The 20,013-nt window shown below is 38.4% G+C and overlaps 1 protein-coding gene across 1 annotated transcript in view; it reads right to left on the bottom strand.

Annotated features, from left to right (window-relative positions):
* LOC145981153 (uncharacterized) overlaps positions 1-20,013 on the bottom strand; it is a 479,000-nt gene that overhangs the window by 267,349 nt on the left and 191,638 nt on the right. The window contains exon 4 of the mRNA XM_083114280.1: positions 15,098-15,258. Coding sequence (XP_082970406.1) covers positions 15,098-15,258 — 161 coding nt within the window. The remainder of the gene's footprint in view (positions 1-15,097; positions 15,259-20,013) is intronic.

The following is a 20,013-nucleotide window of genomic DNA, read 5'->3' as shown; positions in this document are numbered from 1 at the left end:
GATCATCCAGCCATTATCGTCGCAGATTTTGAATCATTTCTGAAGCCACTGTCCTGCTGCAAACCAAATCCAAAAATTTCCTCCACAACGCCATACCAGCTTCATGAAAAAAAATAGTTTTGGTTCGACAAAATGAAATAAATGAACCATTTGTATACCGTGGACGGAATGTTATCGAAAACTTTTTTGAAAAGATGTAAGAGGAGGTTGGGAAAATTGGCAGCTTCTTGCAAATATCCAAACCGATGAATTTGTTGACATCAGAGGACCAAAAAATATTTGATGAAACTGTCGAGCGTCCAGTGTGCAATCAATACTTTACAAACGAAAATCGTAAAGTGTTTCACCATTCGAACAAAGACGGTCGTTTCATCAGCGGAATCTGTAATGCTTAAAACCTCAAAATTCAAAGGCCCAAATTTGTCAACATATTTTTTCATAATGGATAGAATTACGATTTTTATCTCTTAATTCGGAATCTTGGATATGACACACACAAAAGATATTCTTGCTGAAAATGAAGAACGATACATTTCTATAACTACGTAAGTTAAGATTTCGGAGACAAATGAAACCATAGAAATGAGGTTTCTTGACTTGTTCAGATTTCTCTCTGCAAGTTTGGACGCTCTAGCAAGTAAACTTTTTGACGACCAATTCAAAATTACGAGAACTAGTTTTCCCAACAAAGATATAAAACTGATTATAAGTAAAATATGTATGAATATGTAAACAATGAATCTAAATTTAATGACGAAACCCTCCCTCCTCAAAAAGAATTCTTCAGTCAACTGAGAAAAGTAGGAATTACGGACATAGAATACGAACATGCTCAACTGATGTGGGATAAACTAGAATGTAAAACTTTCGGAGATTATCACAACGCATACTTGAAGTTAGACGTAACAATACTTGCGGATGTTTTTCAAGCATTCAGGAAAACGTCAATGTCTTGGACCCTGCACATTTCTTCAGCCTCCCGGGATTAGCGTGGTCTGCAATGTTGTTGCAAACTAAAATTAAGTTAGAATTATTAACAGATGTAGACATGTTACTTTTCATCGAGAGAGGGATTCGGGGTGGGATTGTACAATGTGCACAGAGACATGCAGAAGCCAACAACATGCACATGGATGAAAAATATGATGCGAATATACCATCGAATTACATTTTTTACATCGATGTTAATAATCTCTATGGACATGCTATTGTACAGAAACTTCCTTATGGAGGTTTCGAATGGAGAGAACCAACTTCCATAAATATTATTGATTTTGACGATTGTGATTTTTTTTTTTTTTTTTTGCAGAAGTGGATATTGAATTTCCTGACAATATGTTATTTTTTCCGATATACGACCGGCACCCGAACTTAAAAGTCCACCTAATTCTAAACAACGCAAGCTTTTATTAACTTTGGACAAAAAAGAAAGATACGTTCTCCATTACAAAAGTCTACATTTTTTGATAGCGATGGGTGTTAAGGTATTGGATATTAGAAGAGTCCTCAGGATTAAACATTCCGAGTATCTCAAACCATACATTGAAACAAAGACACAACATAGAACAGTTGTCACTTCTGATTTAGACAAAGATTTTTGCAAATTGATGAACAATGCTGTATATGGCAAAACAATGACGAACGTGAGAAATCGCGTGGACTTGATATTGGTTTAAGATGAAAATAAATGCAGTAAGTGGGTGGCTGATCCTAGATTTAAATCACGAACAATTTACAACGAGAATCTGTCACTTTTCAATCTAGATATAAAAGTGATAAAATTCCGAAAACCAATTTATGTGGGAGCAACAGTTTTAGATTTATCGAAACTTCACATGTTTCAATTTCACTAAAATGTTATGAAACCTTTCTACAACGATAGCATTTCATTACTTTACATGGACACCGACAGTTATATTTATTGCATTAGACATCCAATCTATATGAAGATGTAAAAAATCCGTCCTTGCTTGATTATTATGATACTTCTTCCTACCCTCAACCAAACAGATTTGGAATTCCATCTAGTAACAAAAAAGTTCTAGGTAAATTAAAAGACGAGTGTATTGGTGACATCATTCTTTAGTTTTGCCTCTTTGCGTTCCAAAATGTATACATTAAGAACTGAGAGCAGCATCACGTAGAAAGTTAAAGGTGTTAGTAAAAATTATGTACAAAACAAACTTCCATTTCAAGACTATATTGATTGTCTGAGGAAATTGAAGCCGCAGCTACGAAGGGAAAGAAGAATCCAAAGTGTTGACCATGTGAGTACAACAAACAAAGTTAGGAAAACAGAATTATATTAGCATGATGATAAAATATGTATTTTGTCTTGCGGGATCCACACGTTGCCATAGGGGCATTATCGTTTAGATAGTAGTAAGAAATGCATACAATGCACTTAAAGAAAAAAAACATCCTAAACATACAAAAAAAATCAATTATTATCTCATAAAAAAATATTTTTTTACATGCAACTAACCTCACGGCTAGCAATATTTCTGTAAACACAAGCATATAAAATAACCATGCCTATGAACCTGTGTGGTTTCAGGAAGCAATCTATGGAGGTACCATCCAAACTGCACCATCATCATCACCTCCGAACCTGGATCTGTTTCCCTCCTTACTATCTAAACTCAAAGGTTTGCTCATTATTCATCTCAACAGCATTCTGACCCAGTACGACGATGACGTGGGCAAAACTTTCTATGTATTCAACAACAACTTGAATTATTACCAGTTCCCATCTCTGGCAAACTTAAGTTCAACATGAACCCTGAGAACAAAGGGGAGGTCAAGGTTTCCTCTGGCAAGAACATCTATCGCATCAAGCATGATAGAATGGATCCGACTACAACGTGCGTTAAGTCTGCTGGCCATCGCCTGTACGTGGAGCTCTTGGACGAAAGGACAAACTCATCCCTTTTTTGTGGAGATGCGAATCTCCTACCCTATAATAAATAACATCAGTGGTAACAATGCCAAACGATATTTTTGGTCACACCAAACGCGACGACCAAGGCAACGACCTTCTCATGCTCGACGTCAGGGTCAAGAAGTTTCGAAGCGACCTGCAGGCCCTGCAGTCCACGCTGAACTCCAGCCTCAAGTCAGAGATAGCGAGCCTGCATTCTCAGTGCCTTGACCCCGTACTCAACATCGACGCCGAGCTCAAATCGCTGCTTCAAAAGTACACCGACCTCGCGTCAATAGACAACTTCGACAACTTGGCGCTGAGCATAGGCAAGCTGCAGAACGAAATTTTAGAGCTTCAGAAAACGCAGATCTCCGATGTGGAACAGCTGTAGCGACACTTGCAAACCAAACGAGCACCATCCAGACTGAACTGCAAACCATCATCCAGATTATAGAAACTGAAGATGACTACGATTGTGTGTATTGCAAGTATTGCAAAATTGCACAAACTGTTTCAATCGTTCGAAATTCCTACGTTGGAAAGCATCAAGGCTGAGCTTCAAACGGACGCTTTGCATGCAGCCATCAACGAAGCTGCAAGGCATATTGAGGATGCTCTTGCTGTTATTAGAAATGATCTGGCAAACGTACACGAAGCACTGGAATCCAAACTGCCTGGCATCAGGGATACTCTGGCCAGCGTCCAACAGCAGATCACCAAGTTGGAAAATCTAAACACCGAATCAGAGTTGTCGAATTTTCATCACTTGATCGACGACATACAGGCTAAGTTAGAAAATTTGCAACAATCCACCCCCACCCAGGACGACATAATACAATTACAAGAAGGGACGCGCTGATGCTGCTGCCTCAGAGTTAGACCCGATGAAAAAAGCTTTGGAGTCGCTCCAAAACACGGTGGCCACACTGCCTACCTCGCAGGAAGTGAAAAGCGTGAAGAGGGCTCTCAACCGAATACTCAAATCCGACGACATTAAAAACATCCAAACCGAAATTGAATTGCTTCGGGAGTCTGTTGCAACCTTGCCTACCAACCAGAACATCAGCGAGCTACATGGCTTGTTTGCGGAAATTAGAACCCAGCTCCACGACCTCGCAACCCAGAGCTCCAAGTTGACACTCGTGGAAAATCTGCAGCAGATTTTCGCCAATGTGAAAAAGCAAATTGGCAGCATCGAGGCGAGCCAGGAATAGACCATAACCAATTTTAGTACCCAACTACATGAGTTAAACGAAATATTCAAGACGCTTATTGTCGATGTGAAGGTCAAGCCTTATTACAACACTCTTGTCCGTGCTATCGAGGAGCACGTGGAATCAAAAAACGGTAGATTTGAGGAAGTGGAGAGCGAGGTTCGAACCAATGTAAACACCCTGAATTCCAGCATCGACAATCTCAAATCCACTGTTGTCATCGAACTGTACAGCATTCCAAACAGGGAATTTTCCTCGCTCTTCAATCCGGGTGGCAATCTCTACATGCTGACTACTGCCAAAACCTATCACCAGTGTTTCATCGCTGGCACACTTCAGTTCGTCTCATACAAGTTTGCAATCCACTACCCAACCATGACAGTGACGAACATCGGTGACGAGCCTAAAATAAGAGGAGTGGAGTTGGTCGATTTCACCCACCCCGAAACTCGGGAGACTGACTGCCTATGCCGAAGATGCCACTCAAATTATCGACATAGAAATAGAAGACAAATTGTACATAGAAAACCCGGCATTGTCTGCAGCCAGAAATCCCATCCAAGTTATATTTGTATTTTCGCGCAATGTCTATGCAGGCTATTGTGAACGAGCTGCACAAAGCTGCACGACCAATTTATTAACGATTGGCGGTAGTAACCAAAAGCATAGGTGACCTGTGGCAAGCTGACCTTGTGGAAATGAGCAGTGGCAACTTGAAAAATTTACATAAAATTAACAAGATACAAGTATCTTCTCACCGTTATAGACACATTTTCAAAATTTGCGTGGGCTTTACCCCTCAAGGCAAAAACAGGAACCTGTGTAGTGGAAGCATTCAAAACTATTTTCGATAAAACTGTCAGGCGACCTCGATTTCTTCAAACAGACAACGGAAAAGATTTCTACAACTCTGTCTTTCGGCAATTTATTCAAAAACAAAATATTCAACATTACTCCACCTTTAGTCAAATCAAAGCCAGCATAGTGGAACGTTTCAACCGAACTCTCAAAACACGCATGTGGAAAAAATTCACGCTTCAGGGTAATTACAAGTGGCTCGACATGCTTCCGGAACTTGTTAACAGCTATAATCACAGTTTGCATTGCACGATAAATATGAAACCAGCTGACGTCAACAAATCTGACGAGCAGCGTTTAATTTTTACGATTTATTGTCCAAAGTACAAATTTACAAGCAAGAAACCGAAATACAAAATTGGAGATCAGGTGAGAGTCAGTAAATTTAAGCGTGCCTTTTAAAATAGGTTTCACTAAAAATTGGAGAACCGAAATTTTCAATGTTGTTCAAGTCTTACCCGGAAACTGTCTCACGTATATAATAAAAGATAATCCTGACGAAATTCTAAAAGGAAGATTTTAGGTAGAGGAACTTTTTAAAACAAAATATCCCAACACGTATCTTATTGAAAAAGTATTGCGTAGAAAAGGTGAAATGGCTGGGAAGCGAGGTAGTTGGATAGACGCAAACAAGGTGATTGTGCAACGGGTGCTTGGGATGTGGTACGACGACTGTCAGATTTTCCATCAATAAGGTCAGGATAGAGAAAATGGCGAGTTTCTAAACGACAACATTCGCTGCCTCATTGTTGGACCTTCTGGATGTGGAAAAACAACGTTACTTATTGATAATTTTCTTCTTGCACCCAACTGGTTAAACTGGAAGAACAGGCATCTGTATGTATTGTCCAAAAGTTTGGAGCAACCGATGTATCGCCAGCTGTCGAAACTGTACGAGGGACTAGGCATTGCTATATTTGCTTCTCAAGTGATACCACTAAACTGCTTTCTCGAAAATTCGGTGGTGCTTTTTGACGATGTGATCCTTGAGAACCAGAAAGAAATTCGAATTTTTTTTACTCAGGGTCGGCACAGAGGCATGGACTGCTTCTACCTTGCTCAGACATTTTCCAAAATCCCCAAGCAGCTACTCCGAGACAATGCTAATTTCATTTGTTTGTTTCGTCAAAACTACACCAATTTAAAACACGCTTACGATGATTATGTAGGTTGGGATATAAAATACAATCAGTTTTCCAAATTTTGCTCTTCATGCTGGAACCAAGATGATTTCGGATTTGTCACAATAGACATGACGAGGAAACACAATATCGGAAAATACAGAAACATAATTAATAACGTTGCAACGTTACAAGAAACGTCTTGACCTATTATAAATAACTACATACAAAAAAAAAATGAAACGCAAACTTGCAGACGACAACCTGAAGTTGCGTAGCTACCTGGCAAAACGATTTAAGGGTTGGAAATCCGAGAATCGTGGAATTTACGAAGAAAAAAGGCGTCAGGACCAACCTATCATCTATGTCATCAGTGGACTTGGTAAAGAAATCAAAGATGTCACCGAGCAAAACAAAGAGTTAATCAACGAGCTTTTGCGCTTACTGCTCGAAATTATACCATACCTACACCGATATTCAGCATTCACACTACTCCGTTCGAACTTGCTCCGGCTCCGAGACGTCAGGCCCTAGGCAGTACCTCTTCGGACAAGCTAGTGGAGCTGGGTAAGCTGGCGAGGGATTACCTAAGCACCTGGAAATTCGAAAAAGACGAGGTATTTGGATTGTACCGATCATGGAACATTCAAGGGTGTGGTTTGGAAAATTGGAAAGTGAAATTTACTTTCGAGGGCGACGAAGAAAAATTTAATTTGGGCGAGAAGATCAGCTGGACTAGGTATCTCGGCACCGTGGGACTGTGGGAACTTATCACAAAGAAGCAACCTATAGATAATACAGACGACGATTATCAAAGTTACACAGAGATTTTTATCATGACGGACGCACTGTATCAAAACAACGATGCAACACAAAATCGCGTGAAATCTAGAAGCGGCGAAAAGTACAGGAACCTCATCAAGCCAATATGGACCCAGCTCAAGACTGGCAGCTTTGTCAAACTCTACAACACCTTGCCAAAGGAGTTTGTTTGGGTAGACGACGTAAGGAAGCTTTTAGACAAATTGCTGTTTATTGCAGGCGAAGAAAATGCAGGCAATCGCAACTTCCACAACGAGAAGGTGGCATCATGGACATGATTAGCACCAAGCTTGCCAACTTCATTGTCAACGACAACAAAGGTATAGGTTACCTTATCAAAATCATCAACGCCCAGCCTCTCAAATTCTGGAATGTATCCGAGGGTCGAGGTTTGGTGAACGATATTATGAACAAGCTACTCTTCGAGATGCACCTGCCAGGTTACTGGAAAGAGGAGACAAGGGAGTGAACCCACTGGACGCAGCATGCAAGGACCACGATATTGCCAACAATGCTCACACCAATCTTGACGCACGTCATGATGCTGACAGAAAGTTGGAGCATGCGTCTTTCGGGAGACTCGTCAGCAGAGATGCCTCGCTTGGTGAATGGGTTGCCGCATAGGGTACGGCCATCGCCATGAACACAAAACGAAAATTAGGGTGTAGTTGTAACTTAATAACCCTTGTGAAAAAAGCAACTTGTATAACCAACCTACCATCACTTCATTGCACTAGGCAAAGCAGATATTTTTTCTTACCCTCTCACGATATATAAATAACATACTTTCACCATGAAGCCCAAAGGTGTCGTTTACCAAATACCCTACGCAAACTTCAAGTCTCTCGGAACATTAGATGGAATGCTCACCAAAAAGCAGCGCGAAAGGAAACATTCCTGCTTGGCAAAAGGTCATTGAATGAAATTGCTGCTCAGCATTCCTCACTTGAAGAGGTTACAAGTATCGCGAAAGAGGCAGAAGACTGAAAGTTTCGTAATCAACATCCTGGCTATCTTGGCAGCTTTGGGTGCTGTAGGTAGGTTGGCACGAGGCAGTGCCGCCATTGGCAAGACCGTCATCGATGCAAAAAAAGAACAAGGCCGAGTTAGAAGAGCAGAAACTCCACAACCTGGCTATGGAGAAGAAGGGAAAGTTGTGACCAAAAAGCGAAAGAACAACCTCGAAGTTTAAAAAAGTTTAAAAAAAGAAGAACCCTGTCCAACTTCGACATTGAGTCTTTGATCGAATCGTTGGGGATCAAGATCTTCAGGAGCGTTTTCAAGTTTGATTCTTTACCCTCTGTTGTGAGGGAAAAAGAGTGTGGTGTGGTTAACCTAGACAGTTACGAAAATCCAGGTACACATTGGATTTGCTACCTCAAAGTCAACAACAACAAAGCATTTGTTTTAGATTCATTCGGAGGCATACCGCCTGCTCGGTGGGTAAAGTATCTCTGTGTTGTCAACCTCTACTACAATGACGAACGCATCCAGGGTTTCAGCGATGTGAACTGTGGCCATCTCTGCGTTTCCATGCTTGTCTTCCTCTCGCAATTAAATAACCCAACAATCAAGGAATTCCAGAAAGCATTGTGGCACCTGAAGCACTATGGAAGAATTCCATCTCACAAGCGAGACTTCGATTCTGAAACTCGCATTGCATGACGATATCATCTATCCTAAATATATTGCTCTTCGTGCATTCTACAGCATGTACCTGAAACCTAATGTGACGGTACACAACAATACCATCAAAATATACAGCGAAAAAATCTGCATCACCCCTGGCCAGTACAATCTGTCTACCTTGCAGGCTCAATTGCCGAGAAGTGTACTGATGTCGCATAATTCTGTAACTCACAGGGTGGAACTGGTGTCTGCCACGGAAACCGTAGACCTGGGTACTATCAGACAGCTTTTGGGATTCGAGAACAACACAAAGCTCGAACCTGGCATCAAGCACATCGGTGCTAATATTCCTAAATTTCTAGCCAATGAGAATCTGAACATACATTGCAATGTGACAGAAGGTAGGATCACCAAATCCACGGACGACATTCCAGAAAGTCACAAGCAGACAGGTATTATCGCTGCGTTCAAACCTAACTCTGAGTTCATAGAGCAAATTATCTACACACCCTCCCCACCGATATAATTTCCTGTATCTCCTAATCGCATAGACAACATAGAATTGGCAATCACCAACGAGAAGGGAGAGGTGGTTGATTTTGCAGGAGCCACGGCCACTGCCGTCGTGGAGATTAACGTATAATAAATATGCATTATGGAGCAATTCGAAAGTTACGAGTTGCAGTCCTTCCCTCCCAATCGTCGCACGTTTGCCAACCTCAACGAAGCGAATCGAGAGATAGAATACGACGAGGACGTCGGGGTAGGGTTTATTCACCCTCACAGAGCTGATTTGTATATCAAGTTTGTTGTTGTGAAGAGAGTCAACGGCGAAGCATTCCTTGCCAATGCAAATTTAAGACTTGTAGATAATTTTGTGCCTTATATGTTGTCGCAGGTGGACGTTAGAAAGCATGGCACCGTCATCGATAGGGTTGACTACCCCGGGATTACCTCTAAAGCTGTGGAAACATTGAAACTTTCCAAGACCGATGCAGCATACTACCAGGCAGGGGGATTCGAAGCAGGTACAAAAATCAAAACCTCAAAGTCACACAGTACTGTTTCCCATGCGCCTGCTTCCTGGCTTCTTCTCCGAATACACAGAGATTATGTGGAAGGGTGGTTTGCGAGTCACTTTTCGCAGAAGCGCCAACGACAACGATGCGCTGCTGCGTTACACCACCTTGAATGCAGACGGTTCAGCACTTCCCAATACACTACCAGATCCTGCCAAGTGCATCATCCAGTCCATGGAGCTGCATATGCCCGTAGTGGAATACGAAACTAACTACACTCGCAAGTACAAACAGACATTTTGAAGAATCCCCAACTACCCATCCCATTTTACGGTTACCAGTGCGTGCAGAAACCTGCTTCCGGCAACCATTTTAAATTTGATGTGACCACACGGTTTAACAGCATCCGGTACGATATGCCAGAGTTTGTGGTCGTGCTCTTCCAGACGGGGGAGGACAACAACCAAGAAAAAGATTCGAGTCAGTTCGACAACTGCATGATCAAGAACATCTACCTCAAATATGGCAGGATCGAGATATTCCCGTGTGAGAAAGACAACCTGAACATTGCAAACAATGTCTACCTGAAATTGTATGAGGCATACACGCCTTACAAGAGAGTGACCTCCGGTAATGTGGACGTGTACTACAACCCCAATGAGTTCATAGCCTGCAGACCCATGTTCGTCATTAACACATGGAAGAGAAAGTAGGTGGTTCTTAACGATCGTACCAACACCAAAATCGTGTGCGAGTTCCATGACGCCTTGCCTGCCGATACTCTATGCAACGTCATTCTTATTACAGGGAAAACGTTTGTGTATGATGTCAAGAATTAAAGAGTAACTGAACAGTTTTAGATACAAGAAAAAATGGATAATTCTATAAAAATTACACTGACCTTAGATCCAAAAATTTTTCACATAAAAAAAAATACTATACTATAGAAATTTATGACAATACTGAGTTGTGCTAACTTCTATTTGTAGGTTAGCTTCGCCTGTGAAATATCATATGGTGAAATTTTTGAGGAGTAAGTTGGCAACACTGCGAGCCCCCCCCACTGTGGCCTCTAAAAGTTGTGGGGCATTGAACCTATTGTAAAAATGTCACGACATACATACCAAAAAAGGGGCTCACACATCATAAAAAATACATCGTAGCCGTTTACGCTGAGGACCCCCACCTACAAAAGAAAATATTTCCCCCAAATACATCGTTGACGTTTACGTTGAGGGCCCCACCTACAAAAAATGGCCGCAAAATAAGACTGAGCAAAAAATAGGGCTAGAACATTGTCAAATGCTATAAAATCCATAAAAAATCATCAAAATCATTAAAGTATGTCACAACTGAGGTTAAACACTAGGCCCACTTACAAGGGTTGCGTAGAAACAATCATTTTACACTTTGTAGGTTATTAACCCGTAAAAGGCTGTAAAAAAGTGAATAGGTTAAGTTATATTTCGTAAGATCATGGCATTACTTCGAAGATGAGGCTCCAAAAATGAGCTTGAGCAAAAAATAGTACTAGAACATCGTCGAATGCAATAAAATCCATAAAAAAATCATCAAAATCATCAAAATATGTCACAACTGATGTTAAATACTAGACATACCTACAAGGATGACGTAGAAACAATAGGTTTACACTACTAAGATTGTGTGCGAATTCCATGAGCCCATGCCGACAACACTTTGTGTAGTGTTATTCTTATCGCTGAGAAGACTTTTGTCACAGAACAATTTTAATACACACTCCAGTTGCCAAAAATCTCTTAAATTACCAGGTCACAACACTGCTGTCTGAGTACTATTTTAATACAGACAGAAACCAATGTAGGAGCTCTTAATTTTCTAAAAAACAGTGGCAGTGTGAAGAAAAACTTACTTAAACTAATAACGTACTTAAGCAAGAGAATTCTTACTGCTTAAACATGGCCAACTATATACCATGCAATATATGATGACGCAATATGACGCATTGTGACGCACTAAGATGCAATATAACACAATATGATGAACGATAACATAATTGGTCGAATCATGACGTATGTTTACACACTATAACATATTTGGACGCACTATTACGAAAATGTACACTGGAAGCGGGGAGGGAATTGGCGAAACTTCTGATCACTGGCATAAATTCGGCATCAAAGCAGCAATTGGAGGCCGTGCAGTAGCTGTGACACATTTCAAGAACCAGGGGTTCATCTGGATGGCCGAAGATCGACGATTGGGGAGACTGGTTCCTGATGATGGAATAGACGTTGCAGGCAGAGTGGAAAGAAAAGAAGGGGTTATGCTCGTTATGGGTCGACAATAAGCATAATCGGGGCAATTTGAAGAAACAAGTGGAGGCTGATCAAGCAATTGCGACGCTTCGCGAAGAGCCTGACAAGAGGCAGGAGGCAAAGGCCTATGAGAAGATTTTGTAGGGAACAGAAGAAACCTGTACTATTGCTGCAACTCTTCATACTTTCTACATAGGTACAATTCACCTATACAACTAATTGACTATACTTCTTCTCCAATGCGGCACTAACTAACTGATCAATACGGTAACCTGAAGTGGTAGCTAAATCGACCCGCCAGTTGCTAGGCTCGGCGTACAGTATATCAACCCATCAATCTCCCAGCAATATCGTAACATATTGCAAATGCTTGATAACGAATACAAACACAATTATCATTCGTTAGATTTCTCCCAAACGTCCTCTATTTTTCCCACTCAAACAAAACATGTCAAAACTCAGAGACAAATGATAGATAATTACAGCTTTTCTGGGAGCAAACTATCGTTGTGATAAATCTATCTTCTATTATTTATATCATAGCATATGAGCCAGTGTCGCAGTGCGATTAATGTGAAAACCAGACTTGGTGCAGCCAAGGTTAATATGGCTGCCGATCACGCTAGCTTCGACCGGTTATTTGGCATAGTTCTTCCAGTAAATATATTAAGTGTCTCTGTCTACACAGAGCTGAATAAACTGTTTTAGTCAGGGGATTGATTTATTTTATTTTACTTCGCGTTCTGTGCCTCTTGGCTAATCCCAACAATGAGGATGAGTGATAAAATTTAGAAATTGATAAATAGAAATTTACAAACAACCATGCCCGAGCGAAATTGAACCCGGAACCCTTGGCGACGCAGCATGCTACAACTCCTGGAGTCCCGGGTTCGAATGTTGATTTGGGATAGGTGATCTCTATGAATATATAATAACGCGAGGTACTGCAGTTGAATAAAAAAGGTAAGTGCATATGCAATTCACTATGGAATAATTTTAGTAATAACTTGTGACTTATCATCGGAATAATAAAAAGTGATGATAAGATTAAATTGATGAAAAGTCAATCACAAAGGTGCCCAGTCCTGGATTCGAAGCAGAGTTCCCTTGCGTCGTTGCGCACTGTTTTAACCACTCCGCAACAAAAATCGGCTAGTAATATATTTATTAATAATATTCTCGTATATTAATTACTGCCGGACTGCCTAAGTATTAATGGACAACTTTCAGATACCACCAAGTTGTTGTTACGATTTACGTCTACTACTTCTTCCCTTTGCATTAAACTATGGCTCAACATTTCTCATTGGGCTAAGCTGCTCAGCAATTGGGCAGCATATTGAGTGCTCAGCTAATGAACAGGGTTCACATGATCCCTGCGATCACAGTATAAGCACAAGATTGTTACACTGCTAAATCTACCAGCTTCATTTTTATCATCCTTACACTAAGATTTTTGACATTGTAGGATGATTTAAGTTTAAGCAATTTGTTACACTTATAGATTAGTTAAATCCACCAGACGATATGAAAAGGTTAATTTTAGTTTAAAAAAAGCCCTTAATATTATTGCCTCTAGTAGTACTAGGATTGCGCTCAATTCTCTATTTTCTACTACTAATGTCATAAACGATTAACACACGATTGTAGCAGTGCTTCTTACAAGCAATAAATTTTAGCAACAACACAATAAAGTTAAAATTATTACGTTTCAAACTGAAAATTGTATGGAGCAATTTCGCAAGCTTATACTTAAATTAATTAATACTTAAATTGTTTCAATAATTACATTCCTCTTGCTACACGAACAATTGCAAAATATCAAGATGAAGAACATATTACAAGAGCTATGACTCAGTGGCATTATTTGGGAGAGAAAAGAGTTAATTGGCCCACACTGGAGTTCAAACCTAGGGTCTCAACTTAACCCTAGCAATGCCAAGGTATTTTTTGTTACACGGATTACCAAGGAGGGGGGGGGGGCTAAGAGGCCTATGAACTGGACTGATGTGTGTTTTCTGTCATTTTTACACATAAGTAAACTAACTAGACACTACTTTCATGTTTCAATTACAATGTTGATACTTGGAACAATACTTAAACTGTGCAAAATTCTAGCAAAGATATATTTTTGTTCTTTTTCTACTACCCATACATTCATTATTTCAAATTGTTATTATAGTTTAGCAATTGAATATATCCTTTCATGTATTGAAATACCTTTAAAACATCATTGCGAAATCTTCCCTTAGAATTACCAAGTGGTGGGACTTTGAATCCCATTAACAATATCAACGAAATAAAGTAACTTTTTAATGATCATTTTTGCAAAAAAACACGCGATGTCATTCTAAATATTGCAAAGAACAATTACTATATTTTTAGGAATATTTACATTGATAGATATACATGTAATACGAAAAAAATGAATCAGTGCGCCTGAGGACCCTCTCCCCTTGGTATTGCTAATGTTAAGACGCTGACACTCATCGAAAATGGATACACTTTAATGTAAATCGGTGCTTGAAGCAAAGGCCATTATTCATAGAAGTTTGACAGATGTTTCTTTTCTTTTGAATGTGAAGTCCTTCTTCAACTACTGTGTCGTCAAGTACTCCATCTACTAGTTATACGCACGAGAACCCTCCGTGCTTGGTATTAATCTTTGGTTCACGGATTTGTTTTCTTCAGATAGACTAATCGGTAATGGACTTACATTTTAATGTGGTATCCGAACCACTGCGCAATGCCCATCAACTTGCATCAAACACTTCGGTTCTTGCTTACGAGCCTACTGCGTAAGCTACTACACCATCTGGGAGGCTTTCATTGTAATGGCCATATTTTTACTTCATTTATATCTCTTTTGGAATGACAGTACCCACGCTTATGAAATAGTATGTTATTTTTTTTTTTTACTTTTCCTTGCGATCCTAAATGTTTAATGTCATATTTCTAAATGACCAGTGAAAATAATAAGCAAAAATTGTCTTCCCTTTTAGAAAATTTAGTGACCTTGAAAATATACTCCTGCTGTAACATTCATTGTGACAATCGTTTCCTCCCTTAATATTAATAAACTTGACCGAAACTCCTCATTTGTGATGTATTTTGCAATATCAACTAAAATGGTGTATTTTATATTTCCCCAAGGTTTTTATGAGTAGATTTGATTTCCTAAAAATCAAACACATCTTGGCAATTATTTACTAACCTGGACTTGTCAAAGTTGTTTGTGACTTTGGAATTAATGGAGAAGCATAATCCATGCTCCGTTAGCACTTCGATGGATGTATTACACACCATAGCAGTCGTATTTTCGTAATACCTGGTAGAATACGGGTAGAGCGTATTATCAACGCATCTTGGGACCACCTAATAATACATAAAGAATTACGTAAATTGAAATCTACTAAATTTTAATTTCTTAAGGAGTCAGGCACTCTGGGATACACAAACATTCAAAATTATGAAGTTTTAAAAGACTTTTAAAAATAGTCAACACCTTTGCTATTGTTTACAGTATGATTCGTTAGAACCGTGCTGACATTTACTTAGCTCCGTCATCTTCGAGTGCAACATGAACGAAAATTCAATTTCACAATATCTAAGTTTTGTATAAATTTGGACAGTTTTGTACACCCCGCAAAAAAGTTTTGTAACGCCCCGGTTCAAGAGAAAATTAAACTTAAAAATGTGAACTCCAAGTTGACGCCTTAGTACGACTCTGCCGAAGATCTTGGAAAATGGGCTTAAAATAATCTACAGGTTTCTTACAATTTTGTACACCTCTACAACATATTTTAAGACCTCGGTTCAAGAAAAATTCAAATTCAAAATGTGCACTGCAAGTTCATACCTGAGTGCATCATTGACGAATGTGGTGAAAAATGGGCTTAAATAATGCAAAGGTTTTGTACACTTTCGTACACCTCGAAAGAGTTTTGTAACGCATTGGTTGAAGAGAAATTCAAGCTTCAAAATTTGCACTTTGCCTGAGTGCAACACTACCCTATATTTTCAAAAATGGGATTAATATAATTGACAGATTTATGCAGTTTTGTAGGTGTCGAAAAATGTTTCTTATGAGTTAAACTTTTATGTTTGGGTAGTACTTAAATGAATTATAAAGAATTTTCATTACATTAAATCAAACCTAAAATTTATTTTTAAAAAAATGCACTTAAAACGGGTGCATGCCATTATTTATATTAATTACTCTAGATCTATGAGTGTAATATTTTTCTTTGCATACACAATTATTTGTCTGTGACCTGTAGAATATATTTAACGAAAACGCAATCTTCAGTTCAGATAATTATATAATTGTGTATGTTTGTGTGTGCCATTGTGTTAGTTTGTGCAATACTACGAAATTTATTAGATCGTGCTAGGAGAGTATTAATTTAGACTAAAACTAATTTGAGCGGGATATCCGTGGTGGCGGAGTGGTTATCAAAGCCAAGAGTGACTGGAAGAAGTCAATCAGCATAAAACTAATTTGACTACAAAAGCATATTTACGTACATATAATCCTAACATCAAAACTTTAAAATGCATTTTGATTTTGTAATTTCAAACGTATGTAATTTCAAAATATAGCTCTATGAGCGTCCCACAATCGGCAGAAGTGGGGTATGGTTGGTGTGCTACAATGTGTTCCTCCCAGCTAGATCCGAGGGATCCGCTTACCAACGACAGGTGCTGTCCTCCATTCGTATTGGGGGTTAGGCGTAGAGCTGACAACTCTGCACTGTAAAAAGACATGTCAAGAAACAACAATATGAGGCCATGGATGTTCCCAAGGTAAAATATTCCGGAGGTAAAATATGCCGGAGGTAAAATATTCCCCCATTCGGATCTCCATGCGGGGACTACTTTGGGAGGTCCCTCGACTAAGGATAGTCTACATTAGGAATAAGGATATTAAATTAAGCACCTTGAATGTTCTGAGCCTCTACCGGCCTGGGGCATTTTAGTGTACAGTTAATGAGATAGTTAAGTATAAATTAGATGTAGTAGCTCTCCAGGAAGTTAGGTTGCCAGGAGAAGGGAATTGTAAAACTAAAAATTATACTTTTTCTATGGTGGTACTGAAGATCCTAATTTTGGAACAGGCTTTTCCATGAAGAATAGAATTATCTCGGCTCTTAAAACAGTAGAATTTATTAATGATAGGATATGATATGCAGTTTTACAGGGTAGGTGGTGTAAAATTATTTTAATAAACATACATGCACCAACGGAAAATACAGTTGATAATACTAAACATGATTTTTATACAGAGTTAGAACAGGTCTTTGATAAATTTTCTCAGAATGATATGAATTCTGTTAGGTGACTGTAATGCACAGATTGAAAAAAGAAGATACATTTAAACCCACGATTGTTAAATAAAATCTTCATGAATTAAGTAATGATAATGATATAAGATTGATAACTTTTGCCCCCTCAAAGAATTTAATTGTGAAAGTACATAAACATAAAGATATCCATAAATATAACTGGTCTTCTCCTTATGGTAAAACTCAATAATCAGATTATGTTCTCATTGATAAGAGAAGGCAAACTATTGTAATTGACGTTCGTACACATAAAGGTGCTGACTGTGCCAGTGACCATTATTTAGTAATTGCTAAACTAAGAGAATGACTCGCAGTGATAAATAATCATAAGCAACAAACTCTAAAAGTCAAAAATTTAATACAGAAAAATTTACTGATGAAAGGAATAAGAAAGATTATCAAATTAAACTGTCAAGTAGATTTGATGTTTTGCAGGATCTAAATGATGATGAAAATATAAATGAAACAGACGTAAATAAGAATTAGGAGCACATAAAGAAAGTATAAGATATCATAAACCAACAAAAAATAGAGCATGGTTTGATAATGAATGTCATAATCTAATAGAAATAAGAAATCAGGCTAGACTTACATGTTAAATAATTCTGATGACACAAATCTAAGCAATTATAATATAATAAAGCAAGAAGTTAACAGCAAGTTTAGAAGTAAAAAAAAAATAGATTACTTGAAAAGCAAAATTAACGAAATTGAAACAAACATCAAAAACAAAAATATCAGAGTTTGATATAAAGGTGTAAATGAATTTAGAAAGGGGTGGCAACCTAAAGTAAACTTGATAAAGATAAAGACGGCGATTTTCTAGCTGACCCAAGCGATATTCTAAATAGACGGAAGAACTACTTTAATGACCTTTTAAATGTTCACGTAAGAGATAAATCAGAAGTAAATGAAATGCACACAGCAGAACCTTTAGTTCCAGAACATAACTTGACTGAAGTTAAAGATGCTAGTAAAAGGCTAAAGAATAAGAAAGCACCTGGAATTGATATAATACCAGTTCAGTTAATTAAATATGGTGTAAATTCATTAATGTGTCAAATTCATCAATTAATTTGTTTAATATGGAATAAAGAAGAAATACCTCAACAGTGGAAAGAATCCATAATTGTTCCTGTGTTTAAAAAAGGTGATAAAATGAACTGCAATAATTGCCGTGGAATTTCTCTACTCTCAACAACATATAAAATATTATCTGACATTCTTTTAGCAAGACTAACCCCATATGCTAAGGAAATTATAGGTGATTATGAATGTGGATATAAACGTAACAGATCAACTACAGATCAAATTTTTCAAATCAGACACAGACCTGAAAAAAGGTTGGAATATAATCAAAATGTCCATCAGATATTCATTGATTTCAAACAAGCATATGATTCGGTCAATAGAGATGAATTATATAATATATTAGTCGAGTTTGGAATACCTAAGAAGTTTGTTAGTATGATAAAAGTATGCACCAGCGAAACAGAAAGTAAAATTTGTGTGGGTATTAATGTGTCACTCAAATTTACAATTAAGATGAGTTAAGACAGGGAGATGCACTATCTCCATTGCTCTTTAATTTTGCCTTAGAGTATGTTGTTAAGAAGGTAAAATAAACTAACGAGGGACTAAAATTAAACGGTGTAACTCAGTTGTTAGAATATGCAGATGATGTAGACTTATTAGGGGATGATATCAATACAATTAAGAATAATGCTAAAATATTTTTCGAAGCAGCTAGAGAAATAGCTTTGGAAGTTAGCAAATATAAAACTGAATATATGCTTACAGGCCGAAGCCCGCGGTCAACGAGAGGTTGAAAAAAAAACCGGAGAGAACGAAAATATTTTCCCTTCAATAACCGCAGAATTATTTTGTATTCGTGATGCCTGAGTTAAGGAAACCCCCCTTTCTTTCTTTTTTTTCGATATGGCAGTGGTAGTGTCGTCGCCTTATTATCAAGAGGAGGAAAAAAGGGGGTTCGATGTCTCTTGGAGGCATATAGTGGTTTAGATCCCACTTTAACCCGTAAGTCCAGTCCCGATTAGCTTTACTGTTTATAAAGTGATCTTAAAAAACATCATCTCAATTTATGCGTTGTTCACTCAATGGCGAAAGAAACAGTAAATGAATTTTTCACCACCATTTTCATTAGCAATATAATTGCAATGAATTGAAATAAAGGCATCAATAGGCAGAGAACAATGCATACTTCGAACCGACTAAGTTTCATTCCTTAAAAACAACACAGGATGTAGAATAAAAGAGTAATGAAAATAGAAGAGTACTATTTCCCTACCCTTTGCCATTGACTGCACGAGATTGGGGACACGAAAACACGCGCAATTGTTCGATCCTAAAATCAATATTATGTCTAATTCTGTCTCGCTGGTGTAACTTTATGCTTTGTGTATTTTATCCTCGGTAGTTTTAAACAAAAGTATTCTCTGTATACCTGTTCGTGTTTTTTTTTTTAAAAAATGTGTTGAAAGAACTGGGAAATAGACGCATAACGTATTGCCTCAACATTCAAAGATATAATTTTACCTCGTTATTAACATGAAAATCTGTTTTTCCAATCACCTCGCCGGGAGTAGCGTCTCGCTCACTTTCGTAATTTTTATCAATGATCCTTTGTCAGGCTGATCTTATATTTTAATGAATCGGGCGCTCTGAGCCGATTGGCGAGGTCGGTTTCCTTCTCCGAGGGCCTCGGAAGCCTGCAAAAAAACGAACTTTCTTTAATATCTTCGTTATTTCGGCATTCAGCGAGCAT

This window comes from Lepisma saccharinum, chromosome 29 (assembly GCF_977018435.1).
Source record: "Lepisma saccharinum chromosome 29, izLepSacc3.1, whole genome shotgun sequence".
In the NCBI taxonomy this organism is placed as follows: Eukaryota; Metazoa; Arthropoda; class Insecta; order Zygentoma; family Lepismatidae; genus Lepisma; species Lepisma saccharinum.
The sequence above is the reverse complement of the archived record's forward strand: the minus strand, read 5'-3'. Positions and strand labels throughout refer to the sequence as shown.